Source organism: Chaetodon auriga, chromosome 18 (genome assembly GCF_051107435.1).
Source record: "Chaetodon auriga isolate fChaAug3 chromosome 18, fChaAug3.hap1, whole genome shotgun sequence".
Taxonomy (NCBI): domain Eukaryota; kingdom Metazoa; phylum Chordata; class Actinopteri; order Chaetodontiformes; family Chaetodontidae; genus Chaetodon; species Chaetodon auriga.
The window spans coordinates 7,002,501-7,018,849 of record NC_135091.1 but is presented as its reverse complement, the minus strand read 5'-3'; the positions used below and the strand labels follow the sequence as shown (position 1 = coordinate 7,018,849).

The 16,349-nt window shown below is 41.1% G+C and overlaps 2 protein-coding genes across 2 annotated transcripts in view; one reads left to right on the top strand and one right to left on the bottom strand.

Moving 5' to 3' along the window:
- Window positions 1-96: 96 nt before the first annotated feature.
- On the top strand, window positions 97-11,605 carry rbm25b (RNA binding motif protein 25b). The gene is made up of 17 exons (XM_076755824.1): window positions 97-238; window positions 825-925; window positions 1,213-1,427; window positions 1,830-1,887; window positions 2,098-2,258; window positions 2,459-2,644; window positions 2,750-2,833; window positions 5,511-5,776; window positions 6,532-6,655; window positions 6,945-7,034; window positions 7,398-7,471; window positions 7,867-8,017; window positions 8,236-8,647; window positions 9,452-9,747; window positions 9,955-10,053; window positions 10,134-10,181; window positions 10,646-11,605. The coding sequence occupies exons 2-17, from the start codon at window positions 847-849 to the stop codon at window positions 10,736-10,738; spliced, it is 2,436 nt and encodes an 811-aa protein (XP_076611939.1). The 5' UTR covers window positions 97-238; window positions 825-846; the 3' UTR covers window positions 10,739-11,605.
- A 923-nt stretch (window positions 11,606-12,528) lies between these two features.
- Window positions 12,529-16,349, bottom strand: part of eif2s1b (eukaryotic translation initiation factor 2, subunit 1 alpha b) — a 10,066-nt gene continuing 6,245 nt past the window's right edge. The window contains exon 8 of the mRNA XM_076755825.1: window positions 12,529-13,215. Coding sequence (XP_076611940.1) covers window positions 13,090-13,215 — 126 coding nt within the window. The 3' untranslated portion in view covers window positions 12,529-13,089. The remainder of the gene's footprint in view (window positions 13,216-16,349) is intronic.

Genomic DNA, 16,349 nt, shown 5'->3' with positions numbered 1-16,349 from the left:
GCTACTATTAGCTAATACCCATTGCCGCACTACATGTCCCAGCCCTATCCGACAGCCACGTACCGATAAACAAAACAAGCGCACTTGTAGTCTGGTACGTAAAGCGCATGCGTCAATCTGTTAGAAGGCCCGTGACTAGCTAACGTGCTAATCTAACATTCAGAACGTGTCCAAGATTTTCAGAATTATTAACCTTCTGATAGCGGTTTTTATCACTTCGTACGTGGCCTAAGTCGGGGTATGTATATATGGACATTTTCACTTTTATTCCGAAGTCATATTTAGCCCTCTTAAGTCAGTTTTTCTTGACAGGCAACACCAGCTCTAGCTAACATTAGCATAGCCTAATTTACTTGTGCCTGGTACAGTAGCGTGCTTAATGCTAACTTTAGCTAACTAAGAGGCTAGTTAATCGGTTACTGAAATTAGGGATTAGCTATTAAACAACAAGACAATAATGTAAACAACAGTAATAATAATGTAACACAATGTACCGCGATTAAACAAAGTTATACTAGTTCGACGTTGGAACTACTAACTGACAATAAGTTAGCGAACGTTAACTGACCCCACTTAGCTAAGCTAACTTCAAGAAGCGGTGCAGTTGATAGCAAAAGTCACAAATCGATGTCAGACTGGTTTGCGAAACTACACACACAACATGGCAGTATTTTCTCCAGTGTTCTTTTAACAAAAGGATATGCTTGTGTCTGAACTGTATTTTTGATGTTGAATTTACATTGTTTGGAAGACTTCTTCCAAGCGTGAGTGTAACATATCATGAATAGACAGACTGCTAATGAGTGTCTCTGTTCCATCACCAGGTCGGTCCGATTCATACCCACAATGTCCTTCCCCCCTCATTTAAACCGGCCGCTGTTGCCCCCTCCAGGGATGCCCCCTCAGTTTGCTGGCTTTCCTTCAGGTAAGCAACCACCTGTCCCAAAATAATGCACATGACAGACTCTTTCACGTTAAGTAGTGTTGAACACAGTGTTAAACATATTATTTTAAGAAGGGTCTCAAGCAGCTCTCCTGTTTGTAAAAGGGGTCTTGTTACCGGTTTCATGATTGCCCTCTTTTGCTATAGAGAAACCTACAATGTAGGAAGTTACAGTAACCTGCAAATACTAACCAGCTACCTTCAAGCAAAGTATTTAATTCCAGACTGCTTTGTCTGAAGTTGATGTACATTTTCTTTGGCTGTTGCAGGAACTCCAATGATCCCAGTTCATGTGGGTATCATGGCCTCCACCCCTACGGTAATGGTACCCTCTGTGTCAGTGGTCAGTAAGCCTGCAGTCCCGAAGAAAGACCTCGCTGCTGTGCACATCAAAGGCACCGACGAGAGCGGCCCCACCACCACAGTCTTTGTGGGGAACATATCAGAGAAAGCCTCAGACATGCTGATCAGACAGCTACTGGCGGTAAGGGGCAGAGAAGGATTTACATATATTGCATGTACTCAGGTCACTCAGTTGTGGAATATGTTAGTAATCCAAAAATAAAGATGCTGGACATGGAAATTACATCCAAGATTTCTCTGAAATTACACAGATTTTATTCAACTATGCTTTTCTCAAGCAATCGGATGTACCACCTTCATGGTTAATTTCTAATAGATGGAGTTATTGCACAGATATTATCAGCAACACTAATCAAATAACAAACATCCTTTTTGCATAGAGTAATTCCATATTTATATAATTTATTTCAATGTTTGTTACCATTTTTTTTGGGTGACCTGTTGAAACCATGAATCCTGTGCTACAGCATTAAAAAGTAAATGTACTAGAGTCTTGAACTATTTTTCTCTTCTCATGTTAAAGAAATGTGGAATTGTTCTGAGCTGGAAGAGAGTCCAAGGAGCCTCAGGCAAGCTTCAAGGTAATTTATAATCCACACATCAGGCATCAGTATGTCAGGAAATACTTTCACCCATGGCCAACTGGGATGATCAGCTGTAAATTCACAAAATGATTTTACTTAAAACCCAACCAGAGATGACCTAATTTTATATTTGGTACCTGATCAAACCATACATGACCATATGTGAACCTGCCCTCATGTATGTTTCCATGTCAATATCTGTTGCAGCCTTTGGGTTTTGTGAGTATAAGGAGCCAGAGTCCACGTTGCGATCGCTGCGCCTGCTTCATGACCTGCAAATTGGAGACAAAAATCTGTTGGTGAAGGTAGATGCGAAGACTAAAGCTCAGCTGGATGAGTGGAAGGCCAAGAAGAAAACTGCCAATGGGGTATAATTCCGTTTTAGAGAATTACTGGTTATGCATTTAATAGCCTCAGGAATCGATCATGCACCTTGCCTTGTTTCAAATCTCTGAATCACCACATCTTAGTTTTGTTAGGCAATTCAAATAAATGGTCATTTATTGCAATGATTAATTTATACAGTTAGCTCATTTCTAAGCGAGGATTTTTATTTCTGTACCGGCAGAATAAGAAGGCTGAAGAAGGAGGAGATGATGAGGAAGAGGTTCTAGATGAAGAGACAAAGAAGAAGGATCAGATCATCAAAGGTGCTATTGATGGACTGATGCGGGAATATGCTGCAGAACTCAACGCGCCTTCACAGGATGAGGACTCCCAGCGACGAAAGAGAAAGAAGGAGAAAAAAGAAGAGGTATAACAATTTTGTTTACTCTTCTCTGACTTGTACACTTGTTCTCTCGGAACTTAAGATGTAAAGTTTTATCTGACTTTTTAATTGGTCTTTCTTTTTATTTAGGACGACATTAACACTATTGATATGGAGGAGGACAAGAGAGACCTGATTTCCAGAGAGATTAGTAAATTTCGTGACACTCACAAGGTAAAGTGCTTCCTTTGATCTTGTAGTTGACATTACAGGTTTTGGACAGCAGCTGCTCACATAGTTCACTCCTAGAGCTTGCACTTTAAGTTGACACATTTACCAACTTTTCTTGACCTCAGTAACATGCATACTGCGCTACAATTTGGCAGTCCTTAAAATTTACACCACCAAACATCTTAATTCGCCCCATATTATATGAATGTTTCATGTTCAGTGTTCGAACACCACAAGTAGGCAGACAGCTAGTATTTTTGTCACCTTTTCTCAGGCCTGACTTGACACCTGTGACCCCCGTAATGAAACTATCTAGGTGTGACCATCATAGATCCATTCTTCATTCATCACACAAAAATGCATGGAGACGATGTAAAGTTACCTAAAAGCTAATCTATTCATTAAACCCCACCATTATGATAGTGATCATATGGTGACTAAAGCAAGATGAATCTCAGAGCTTTGGAAAAAGTTACGAGGATAGGATGTAAGTATCAGCCTTCATTTACTTTATACATATACTGGGCGTCCCCCTCTGGAGGACTTGCATAGGGGCAACTGTACTCCCCTTTTGTGTGTGTTGGTCAGGGCTTAAGGTGCCCTTTATTCAGCCAACCATCCGGCGGTACAGAGTACCCCCCAAACTTTTGACCTTCATCTTTTGACATTGGTGGTGCCCTGAAGGTTTGAAAGTCAGTGAACCTGTGTGAGTCCTCTGCAAATGATGGTCTGTCTTAATGGTGTTCATGTTGAAGCACAAAGACTCATGTCAATAACCACTGCAGTGACTTTGGCTATAGCTTTTTATTATGCTAGTGTGGGGGGGCGCCCTCTCCACAGCAGCACGCTGATCTGAAGACTGCCAAGGTACGTGCTCTCTGTATGTGTTGTGTGACTCTGTCATCTCCTTCTCTCCGTCAGTGTCTTCACTCTCTCTGCCTTATTTTTCTTTTCTTCAAGATACTTCGGAGTTCATGCATCTAATAAAAACAGTACCGCATGAAACTCAAGTATACAGTGCACATTTTCAAAGAAAAAGCTGAAGTTATGTCAAAACCAAGTCCTGCAACCAGGTCAAAAGGTTAAACCAGAAACCGGAATGAGCGTTGCACTATTAGAGAATCAGAACAAAAAACTACATAAAATTGAAATATCAGTGCAGTTTCTTTTCCCCCTTTTACAGTTTGTTGCTCTGCCTTTTAAAATGACAGTTATTAAAACAAATCTGCTCAAAAAAACAGACAACAATCGGTGAAACGTACACTGTCTGATTGATTTTTCTAATAGCAAAATTATGTTAAAATATGTTTGTTCAGAGCCGAGCAGTCGGTCAGGTTTTTGTTTAGCAAGCCCTGGTAGACACTCTGCAGAGGTAAGTGAAAAGACACCAAAACGAGTGCAAAATTGAACACCTGACATGATTTATCCCTGAATCAAGGCACATAAGTATTAAGTAATGATTCTTAATCCGAGTTTAGTTTAAGTTAAAAAATGATTGGTATCATGTACCATCCTCTTTCTCATGTAATACTTTTCCTTCTCTTGACTTGCATTACACCCAAGGCTTTTTGCTTAGTCTGCGTTTCTAGCTGCAGACCAGTTGACTGCCCGTGGCTGCACATGACTGTTGTAGTTAACAGTTTACATCAAATTGAGTTAATTCTACTGTAGTATTTACTGTATATTACTCTGCATGACACCATAGTGTCACAAAAGTAATGGAAATGCAGAACTCTAAGTTTAGTGTTTTTCTGTCATTCAGTACTTTCATTCTGTGTCAATGTGCTTTAACTATGAATGTTGCCACATTTCGCTCAAAGCCTTGTGTGTAATGCTCATAAAGGCAGACTTAGGATGTGCGTCTGTGTGTGTGTGTGTGTGTGTGTGCGTGTTAGTAATGAGTCGTGAAGAGCTACTGAAGACTTCTGCAGGGGTAAGACCGTTTCTACAATTTCATTTATCTGTGCAGAAATGTAACTGATGTCCATTATGTTCATTTCTTGATTTAGCACTTTGCCGAATGCCATGTTACCCACTGAAGTAAAGGCTGTTGTTTTTGATGATAATGATAACGATGCTTAAGCAAGACAGAATCCCATAACGTTTTTCCTGTGTATACCGTGTGACCTGCTTTCCTCCCAGGCCTAACTTAAAAGGCTTGTAGGGGCAGCGAAGGGCTGAGTCCATAGTTCAACACCTGTAAGTCACAAACAACTAGTTCACCAAAAGACTGACGCCTGTTTTCTGTTTTTGTTTTCCTTGTTCTGAGAGGAGGACTCTTAAGGAGAGAAAAAGCATTGTCTTTTGCAGCGCCTTTTTCTCGTTATGAATGCCTCAAGTTCAACATGTTCCGCAGATCTTTTTGACCATTGAAGTGGTTTCCAGTTACATTCTTGCTAAACTGTAGTTTATGCTGCAAGTCTGAAGCAACCAAGTGCAGCGTTTTGCTTTAGATGAAGGAAGAAGCTGTCTCTCTGTGAGGGAGAGCCTTGTGATCCTTCCAGGTTTCCCAGTTAGGATTCCAGCTTCTCTCGCTAGCTTTGCACTGATTAGTGTAGGGCATGTTCCTGTCCTTTATGATCTGGAAACCACTTGAACTGTACACAGTAGCAAATAGACTGCAAAGACTCAGCGGATCCTGTGTGGCATCGGCTGAACCTGCCTGTGTTTTGCTCTGCAGAAACTAGAAGAAGAGAAGGACAAGAGGGAGAAGGAGCGGCTGGAGTTTGAGCGGGAGCGGAGGGAGCGGGAAAAAGAGCGAGAGCGGGAAAGAGAGCGGCGGGACCGCGAGAGGGAGAAGGAGCGAGAGAGGGAACGGGAGAGGGAAAGAGAGCGAGAACGGGAGAGAGACAAAGACCGCGACCGCAGGACCAGGGAAAGGGAGCGAGACCGAGACTGGGAGAGGGACAGGAGCCGTGACAGGAGCCCCGAGCGCAGCCGATCCAGGTGAAGACAGAAATACTCATGTGACGTATTTCAATCACATCAGAGCTGGGAGATCAACTGATCAACGGGAAATGTTTAGCCAGCAACAGTTTAAATTGATTTACAGGAACTGAAACCAGTGAAATGTAGGAAATCAGAGTAAAAACTATGCTCAGAGTCATCAGTCTGCCTGACTTCATTTGAAGGGCCACATATACTGCGCAGTACAGATGATGATGCAGGTTCATGACATACCACACTGGGAGAGGTGGGTCTAATGGTGTCTTGGTTGCAGTCTTATGTCAGACTGTACAACAGCAATTTTGAGGCAAATCAGATGTGCAGTGAATGCCAAGTGAATCCTAGCACTGTGATGTAACTGGAACAAAATTATGCAAGCTGAGACGTGCCATCAACTTGTTTCCACCATCTGCAGCAAAATACAAGCTTTGGCCGTGTGCTGGTACTGTCATCATTTTGATGGAAGTGTTCTATGACCACTGCTTGAATTTACAACAAAATGAACCCACAATCATGGTGCACAGAGGCCTAACATGGTGTTTTCAGTAAAAGCTTTCTGCAGCTGCTTAAAGCCTCACACACCCACACAGGGCTTTTCACTTAAAAAGGCTGATTGAACCTCTTCTCAGGACCTTGTGGGCAAATATAATATATCTCCCCTGTTAGTTTTTATTTACAATTTTAAACGTAACCCATACGTATATTAGTCCAATTTTAGGTTCAAGGCTAATACATTCTTACCTTTGTGTTTGCAGAGAGATGAGCCGAGACAGAGACAGAGACAGAGACAAAAAACGAGACCAAGAAGATGAGGAGGAGGCGTATGAACGCAGGAAGCTGGAGAGGAAGCTCAGAGACAAGGAGGCAGCCTATCAGGAGGTAGGAAGGGCTGGGAGGATGACTGGACTGTGTCTGAAATAAACATGCTGTATTCACCCTAGGCCATTATATTTCTAAATGTTTAAGAAATAACATAGAAGATAGAAAATGAAATGAAATATTAATTGTAGGTTCTGTCCAAATGAGACAACCATGAAATCCTTAAACATCACATTTCTGGATCTCTTGATCAAAGGAGTATTTATATTAAAATGACAGGATTACTCAGCTTGGTGTGATGGAATGTGATTGTTTGATTGGGGCTCAGCTGATACTGTTGTGACCACAGCGTCTAAAAAACTGGGAGCTCAGGGAGAGGAAGAAGGCCCGTGATTACGGCAAGGAGTCCGAGAGGGAAGACGAGCGCCGCCGAGAAATGGTGAGAGCGCGTTGAATGACCACTGATCATCGTGGAGGTGTCCTACTTTTCTTTAAATACTTGGTGTACACATTGTCCTCATTTAAGCAGCCAGAATATTCCCTAGTGTTACTTTAAACCTTGCAAACATCATTAATAACTAATTCCACTACAGAATGTTTTTGAGCTTCAGTTGCAATGTGGTTTATTAGTTTCAATGCCTGCTCATTTGCATTTTTCTTATCGAAAAGCATCATTAAATGTTCATACGATACTGCGCCGTGAAACTCTTTCCTTTCATCTTATGATCATTTGGTTGATAAAATAAACAGAAATAGATTTGTCGTCCCGAGGACATTTCAGCATGGTCCTGTGTGTCTTCAGGTGAAAGAGGGCAAACGGCTGAAAGAGTTTCTTGAAGACTATGATGATGACAGAGATGACCCCAAGTACTACAGGTGAGCAATGTAAAAAATATGCTGCAGTGCTGTCTTTACTCAGGCCAAGCTGGTAAAATAGGTCTAAGATAAATAAATGCACACATGCCTCTGTACATAGGATTTTCATCTTATATGCAGCCTTTTAGTAGCTCGAATTTGCAGATGTGCAATGTTTATGACATCCATTCGATTCAGCGTTAGAAATGTTGTGAAATTTAGTGAAAACATGTAAAGATTGAACCTTTAGGTATTCATTTCACTGTTCTGCGTGAGAGATCTGAGCCATGTGGCACCTGAACACGTAAAAAGACGCAGCAGATGTTGTGTGACCCAGATCTGACTTGTAGTAGCAGATGCAATACTGCTGCTCTGGCTATTGTTCTGAAGGCTGTTATTTTTGGTGTGACCCCTAGGGGCAGTGCGCTGCAGAAGCGTCTCAGAGACCGAGAGAAGGAGATGGAGGCAGACGAGCGTGACAGGAAGAGAGAGAAGGAGGAGCTGGAGGAGATCAGACAGAGGCTGTTAGACGAGGGACATCCAAACCCAGACGCGGAGCTACGCAGGGTATGCTTGTCTGTTCTAATAATGTGTGTGTGTCTGCCTGTATGTCTGCAGTGAGGGGGCATGCTGGCTGCTGTCTTTGTGAAGGTCACTTTATCATCCGAGTCTCTCTGCATGTCTGCACATCTGTGGTGTCCAGCTTTCATTGTCTGTTGACCTTCTTTTCTGTAAAACACTGAGTGGCTGTTAATCTTCTGCATATCTGCCTCTTATTGGTCCAGATGGAGGAGGAAGAGGAGGAGCGTCTGAGACAACCTCCCATCATCCAAGAGCCCGAGCCTGAGGAGCAACGGGAACGCCACAGGCATTCACGAGACCACCGGGGCCGGCGACAGGACCAGGACAGACCAGAGGTCCGCTCACGGCCCGCCCACTCAGACGACGAGGTGGAGGAGGGCGAGGAGGAGGATTATGAGAATGATGAAGATAACCCTGACGCAAAACCGTGCTTGAAGCCCACGATGCGCCCCATCACAGCAGCACCCTCGGTCTCGTCGGCCAGTGGCAACGTGTCCCCCAACACACCCGGAGACGAGTCGCCCAGCGGCATCATCATCCCCCACGAAAACTCCCCCCCGGAGGCGCTGCCGCAGGAGGAACACCGGCCGAAGATCGGCCTCAGTCTCAAACTGGGTGAGTCTAAAGAAAGGAGTCCTCGCTGTGACGTGGGCACACTCTGTCTCTCTGCTCTGGGATGTTGTGATGAGCATTTTTCACTATTTTCTGACATTCTATAGAGAACATGATGAATTGATTAAAAATAACTCAAGGATTAATCGATAATGAAAATCCTCAGCTGGAGCTTGACAGCTAAAGGAAACTGTGTTTAACTACCTTACTGCTGCTGGATTTCCCTCAGTTTCAAGTGTGCTACTGTAAATGCACTGTGTAGGAAACAGAAAAGGAGCTTCTTTGTAGATACAGTACAAATGTCTGTACTGATAGTCGCCTACATAGACCAGAATGCACAGCTGGCACATCTGGTGTCAGTAGCTTGTGCCATCCATCGTCCTCTTAAACAGATTTTTGTCATTTTAACAGCTGCCCACCTCACACCATACTTTCCACACGTACTTTCGATCAACTGGAAAAACCTACAAAGCATTCTTTGTAAGGACTTCTTTGTTAGGAGCCCAGTAGATATTGAAATTTGGTCTAGATGACATATGGAATCACTCACTGAACAGGTAGACAACACTCTGTGTTTCATGAGATATAACATATCAGAGGGTGTATTATTAATAAAAGCACTCAGCTTCTTTCTCCTCCATTATTAGTTTTTTCCGTCATTGAAAGAAAGATACTAGCGAACATTAAAGGAAGCTGAATATCTGGTCGGATTCACTCACTGCAGAACAAGAAGACGAGTGATTCCAGCTGCATGCCTTCAAGTGAACTTGAAAACTGTATTCATAGAGCTCCCTGTCCTCTGTACAGGTGCCACGGGAAGCCCCAGTCAACCCAACGCAGGCAAGAGGAAGAAGCTGCCCGTGGACAGCGTCTTCGACAAGTTCGATGACGAGGAGGCTGACGAACAGCCTCGCAAGAGGAAGCTCGTGCCCCTGGATTACGACGACGACAAGAGCCTCGGGGTGGACGGAGCCGGGCTCTCCAGCATCAAGGGGGGCAACACGGAGGAGAAACGGAAACACATCAAGAGTCTGATCGAGAAGATTCCCACAGCGAAGCCTGAGCTGTTCTCCTACCCGCTGGACTGGTCGATGGTGGACACGGTGAGGAGAGAAAGAAAACTGAGCTGTGTCGTTTAACTTTGACGTGTGAAGTGTTTTGTTAAAAGATTACAGTGAGCGGTCACACAGTGATTTATTCACCTCTGCTTCTTGATTTTCTTCATGTGTACACTGTCAGCACCATTACTCCACTGCTGAAACAAAGCCCCTGCCTTCATCTCTCACCTGTTTTTTTTTTTCTTTTTTCAGACATTAATGGAACGACGTGTTCGGCCCTGGATCAATAAAAAGATTATCGAGTACATCGGAGAGGAAGAGCCAACGTTAGTGGACTTTGTCTGCTCCAAGGTATGGACCATGTGACGTGTGATTCAGACTTGGAGGGGATGTGAAACATGAAATGATGGTGATGTTTTTGTCTTTCCCAGGTGATGGCTCACAGTATGCCACAGAGTATCCTGGATGATGTTGCCATGGTGAGTAATGTCATGGATAAATAAGGCCCTCTGTGTTTGATGTTCATGTTGACTGTTAATCTTTTGATCATCAGTAGTTCTAATGTTGCTGCTGTAATGCTGCTGTAGCATCAGCTGTATCAACACTGCAGAGTATTTCTTCATTGAAAGAAGAGCAAAGAATGACACTGAAGGCTTTTCTGTCTTGTCCCGACTGGCTTCTGATTGGTTGAATATATCACGTGATAGATGGTGATGGTTTAATGGTTCATTCAGTCACCTGCTGTGTTTTTGAAAGTGCCATTTTCCAGTTTCCACTGACAACTTACTGTTCTCTGTTTAAAAAAAAAAAAAAAAAGTTATTATTGTCTGTGTTTTTGTTTTTTTTATGAGGGTGCTTTCAGTTCACCGTGTGCTTCATATCCCCTTGTTTTATTCGTTCATGTGTTACTCAGTAAACTTTCCCTCTGCTCCTGCTTCTTCAGGTCCTGGACGAAGAAGCTGAAGTCTTCATCGTGAAGATGTGGAGGCTACTCATTTATGAGACTGAAGCGAAGAAGATCGGACTGGTGAAATAAGCAAAACAACCACTGAGTGAAGATAACCTGTTTTTTTTCTTTTTCTCCCTCCTTCGTACGTCATGTTGAATAGTGTAGCGCAGTCACGTCACCCCTAACAAAGCGACTTGTCCACACAGTGCAGACTGTAGCTGCAGATTCTGCTCATTGTCACATTTGCACCCGTCGTTCAGGTCACGTTCGTCGGCGATGTTCACCTCCCCTCGCTGTCTGCAGGTGCTGACTGTGTCGCTGTGCTTTTGTGTAAATACAGTGCGTCATTATTTGACTATGGTGAGATATTTTTGAGAGGAAACTGCTGACAGACACCCAGGACCATCGCTGTGTTGCCACATGAGGTCTCCTGGTCCTGTGTTTTTGTTTGTATACATGCCAACACAGTGTGTGGGAGGAGGCGCTGCAGGATTTCAGTTTACTGGTTTGTGAACTTAAAAGTCTGTGAAGGTGTGAAATCTGGCTTGCGGTTCATGAAGGGTTAAGTGGACACAGATTTTAGCGTATGCATAACTACAAGGATGTGCTATTTTTTTACAGGGTTATTTATTCAGGGTTTTGGACACAACTCCATTTATTTCTGTCTAGTTGCCACATCTTCCTCCTTCGTTTCTCATCACATTCCCGATGAACGATTTGGCATGTTCTCATCCTCGGACCATCTCAAAAAGCACCTCGTTGTCATTTGAAACGTGTCTGCACAGAATGTGTTGGGTGGTGACATCCCTGCAGCTGTAAAAGCACACGCACGTCATAACCACTATAGAAAAATGAGCTAAGAACGGGAAAAAAAACTATTTGAAGTCATGAGAAAGCTCTCCATTTGTTTTTGTATCGGTGAACATTTGAATAAAATTGATTTTTATAACAGTTTGTGAACCAGCTGATAATTGTCTTACTAACCACTGGTTTCTTTAACAAATCACGATCCAGCTTGTGTTTTGTAGGGTCAGATGACAACTGTGTCATGTACATACATATGTGTGCGTATGTATGTATGTAGTTACCCACATACGCGTGTAGGAACCTACGTACGTACGCATGTATGTAGGTAGGTACATGTGTATTTAAGTATGTATGTATGTATATACATACATACATACATACATACATGTGGAACACGCACCCTGAGAAATTAATGGTGGTCAAAGCGTATGTAGGTAGGTAGGTACCTACATATGTATGTACATACCTACATACATATGTAGGTAAGCACATACATATACATACATGGTAGGTAACTACACACATACACGCCTATGTCTATGTGTGTAGGTACCCACACACGCGAATGTTGGTATGTGTTAAGAGTGTGGAAAAAAAAATTGTGTTCTTTATGTACCCACACACTCACACATATGTATGTAGGTACATATGTGTATATACCTACACATGTAAGTACACACATATACATACACACATGTATGTGTATGTACCTACCTACATAAGTATGTGTGTGTGTGGATACCTTCATATTCATGTAGGTACATATGTATATACCTACATTTGTAGGTTCCAACATGTATGTACATACATATGTACATACATATGGAACAGGAACCCTGAATGAGTGGCGTCAAAACATCGTAACATGTCCTCAGTATGGCAACTTGTACAGCAATCAGAGTGGATGTACATACAGACGTATGTATGTAAGTACATACATAGTTCCAATTGATTTTCTTGAGTTTTATACTCAGGAAATGTACATTTGTTGTTGGGAAATGTCTAGAAAGAAAGAACATCCTTAAATCTGTGTCAGTTCATTCACTCCAATAGCAGCTGACAAAAACGCATTGAGATCAAAACTTCCAGGACTTTATTGATGCCATGTGAGCTAAACAAGAGCAGGTCTCGCCAGTAAAAACCCTTGAAGTGGAAGAGAAAACAGCACATAAAGTCACCGCTGACCGGTGTCGAGACAGACCAGCGTACATGTTTCCTCTTTAATCAATCACATCCAGTGACCGGCCAGAGATGACGCGCCACGACACTGAAGACACTGGGCTTGTAAAGCAACAGGTAAGCAAAGGCCACTGCTTGTAAACAGTTGTCTTAGAGTATTTATTCAAATCGATGTACTTAAAAATAGAAACTATATTGATGTTGTATTTGTAATTTAACTTTACTTGTGTCCGTGTCTGGAGAAGATGGCAGCTTTTGGTGTTGCCGTCTCCTGAAACAAACCTTGCTAATGAACAAACCCGGATGTTTGCCAATGAACTAGTCACGCCAGTTAATGTTTGCAATGTGAAAGTTAACATCTGTTGGACCAAGTGATGGCGGCCACGGCAGCCCACGTTTCTCCTCTGATGTTTTTTTTCTCCCCCCCACCCGCCTTCCTCCGAGGACTGACTCTAGTCCTCCACTTTGGCCTCCATCTCCTCAGCGTCGTCGTCTCCGTCCACCTCGGCGTTCTCCCGCTCTAGCCTCTCCAGCTGCCGGGCGAGCTCCGTCTCGTCTGTGTCTGTCACCACCTTCGGCTAAAGGGAAGAGTTCAGCGTTCGGTTAATGCCAAAAAAGAATAAAACAGAAAAAAAGATGAAAAATGTGTGATTTTATGAACAAAAAGTTAAAACGAGAACAAAGTTGGACTTTTTCAAGATAAATAATGTTATATTTAAGGCATATAACAAATTTTATGTTTGTACATATATACATACATACATACACACACACACACACATACATATGTACATACATAGTTTTACTGATACATATGATGTTTTTGGGTTAGTATTACTGCTGCGTTCATGTGTGTGTTACATCAAACATCAATCAAACAGAAATCTATACACATACATACATACATACATGTGCATGTACATATGTATGTACATACATGCTCATGTACAAACATACATGACCATGTACATACATACATACATACATACATGACCTTGTACTGTACATACACACTTATATACATACAAACAAAAGTACATACATATACACATACATACATACATGTACATATGTATGTACATGCACACATCCATATGTACATACATACATGTACATATGTACATACACACATGTTCATACACACACAAGTTCATACATACACACACACGCTCATGTATAAACATACATACACATGTACATATGTATGTACATACACACATATATGTATGTACATACACACATATATGTATGTACATACACACATATATGTATGTACATACACACACGTACACACACATACATACATACATACATACATAGTTTTACTGATATACACATGATGTTTTGGGGTTAGTATTACTGCTGCGTTCATGTGTGTTACATCAAACATCAATCAAACAGAAATCTATACACATACATACATACATGTGCATGTACATACACGCTCATGTACAAACATACATGACCATGTACATACATACATAACCTTGTACATACACACATACATGTACATATGTATGTACATGCACACATACATATGTACATACACACAAGTTCATACATACATACACACATACACACATACATACATACATACATACATATGTACACACATACACGCTCATGTACAAACATACATGACCATGTACATACACACATACATACACACATATATACACATACATGTGCATGTACATATGTTTGTACATGCACACATACATATGTACATACACGCATGTACATATGTACATACACACATGTTCATACACACAAGTTCATACATACACACATACATACATACACATGTACACACATACACACTCATGTACAGACATACATGACCTTGTACATACACACATACAACGAAAAGTACATATATATATATACATACATACATGTACATATGTATGTACATATACACATGTTCATACACACACACACACACACACACACACACAAGTTCATACATACACACATACACATGTACACACATAGACGCTCATGTACAAACATACATGACCATGTACATACATACATACAGTACATACATACATACATACACATACATGTGCATGTACATATGTATGTACATACACACATATGTATGTACATACACACATACATATGTACACACACACACACACACACACACACACACACAAACATACATACATACATAGTTTTACTGATATACATATGATGTTTTTGGGTTAGTATTACTGCTGCGTTCATGTGTGTTACATCAAACATCAATCACACAGAAATCTATACACACACATATACACATACATACATATATACACATACACACATACATGTGCATGTACATACACACACATGTTCATACACACACACATACATACATAAACATGTACACACATACACACTCATGTACAAACATACATGACCTTGTACATACACACATACAAAGGTACATACATATACACATGCATACATACATGTACATATGTATGTACATGCACACATACATACATGCATGTACATATGCACATACACACATGTTCATACACATACACACACACACAAGTTCATACATACACACATACATACACAAATACACGCTCATGTACAAACATACATGACCATGCACATACATACATACATACATACATGCATGCATACATACATGTACATATGTATGTGCATGCACACATCCATATGTACATACACACATACATACATGCACATATATACATACACACATGTTCATACACACATACACACACACACTTGCATGCACATATATACACATACATATATGTATGTATATACACACATACATATGTACACATGTATGTACATACATACATACATACATATATGTATGTACATACACATACATATGTACACACACACACACACACGTACGTACGTACGTACATACATACATACATACATACATACATACATAGTTTTACTGATATACATATGATGTTTTTGGGTTAGTATTACTGCTGCGTTCATGTGTGTTACATCAAACATCAATCAAACAGAAATCTATACACATACATACATACATACATACATGCATGTGCATACATATACACACACATATATGTACATATGTACATGCACACATCCATATGTACATACACACATGTTCATACACACACACACACACACACACACACACACACACAAGTTCATACATACACACATACATACATACACATGTACACACATACACACTCGTGTACAGACATACATGGCCATGTACATACACACATACAACCAAAAGTACATACATATACACATACATACATGTACATATGTATGTACATACACACACATACATGTACATATGTATGTACATACACACATGTTCATACACACACACACAAGTTCATACATGCATACACATGTACACACATACACGCTCATGTACAAACATACATGACCATGTACATACATACATACATACACACATACACATACATGTGCATGTACATATGTATGTATGTACATACACACACACACACACACACACACACACACACACATACATAGTTTTACTGATATACATATGATGTTTTTGGGTTAGTATTACTGCTGCGTTCATGTGTGTTACATCAAACATCAATCACACAGAAATCTATACACATACATACACACACATATACACACATACATACATATATACACATACACACATACATGTGCATGTACATATGTATGTACATACACACACATG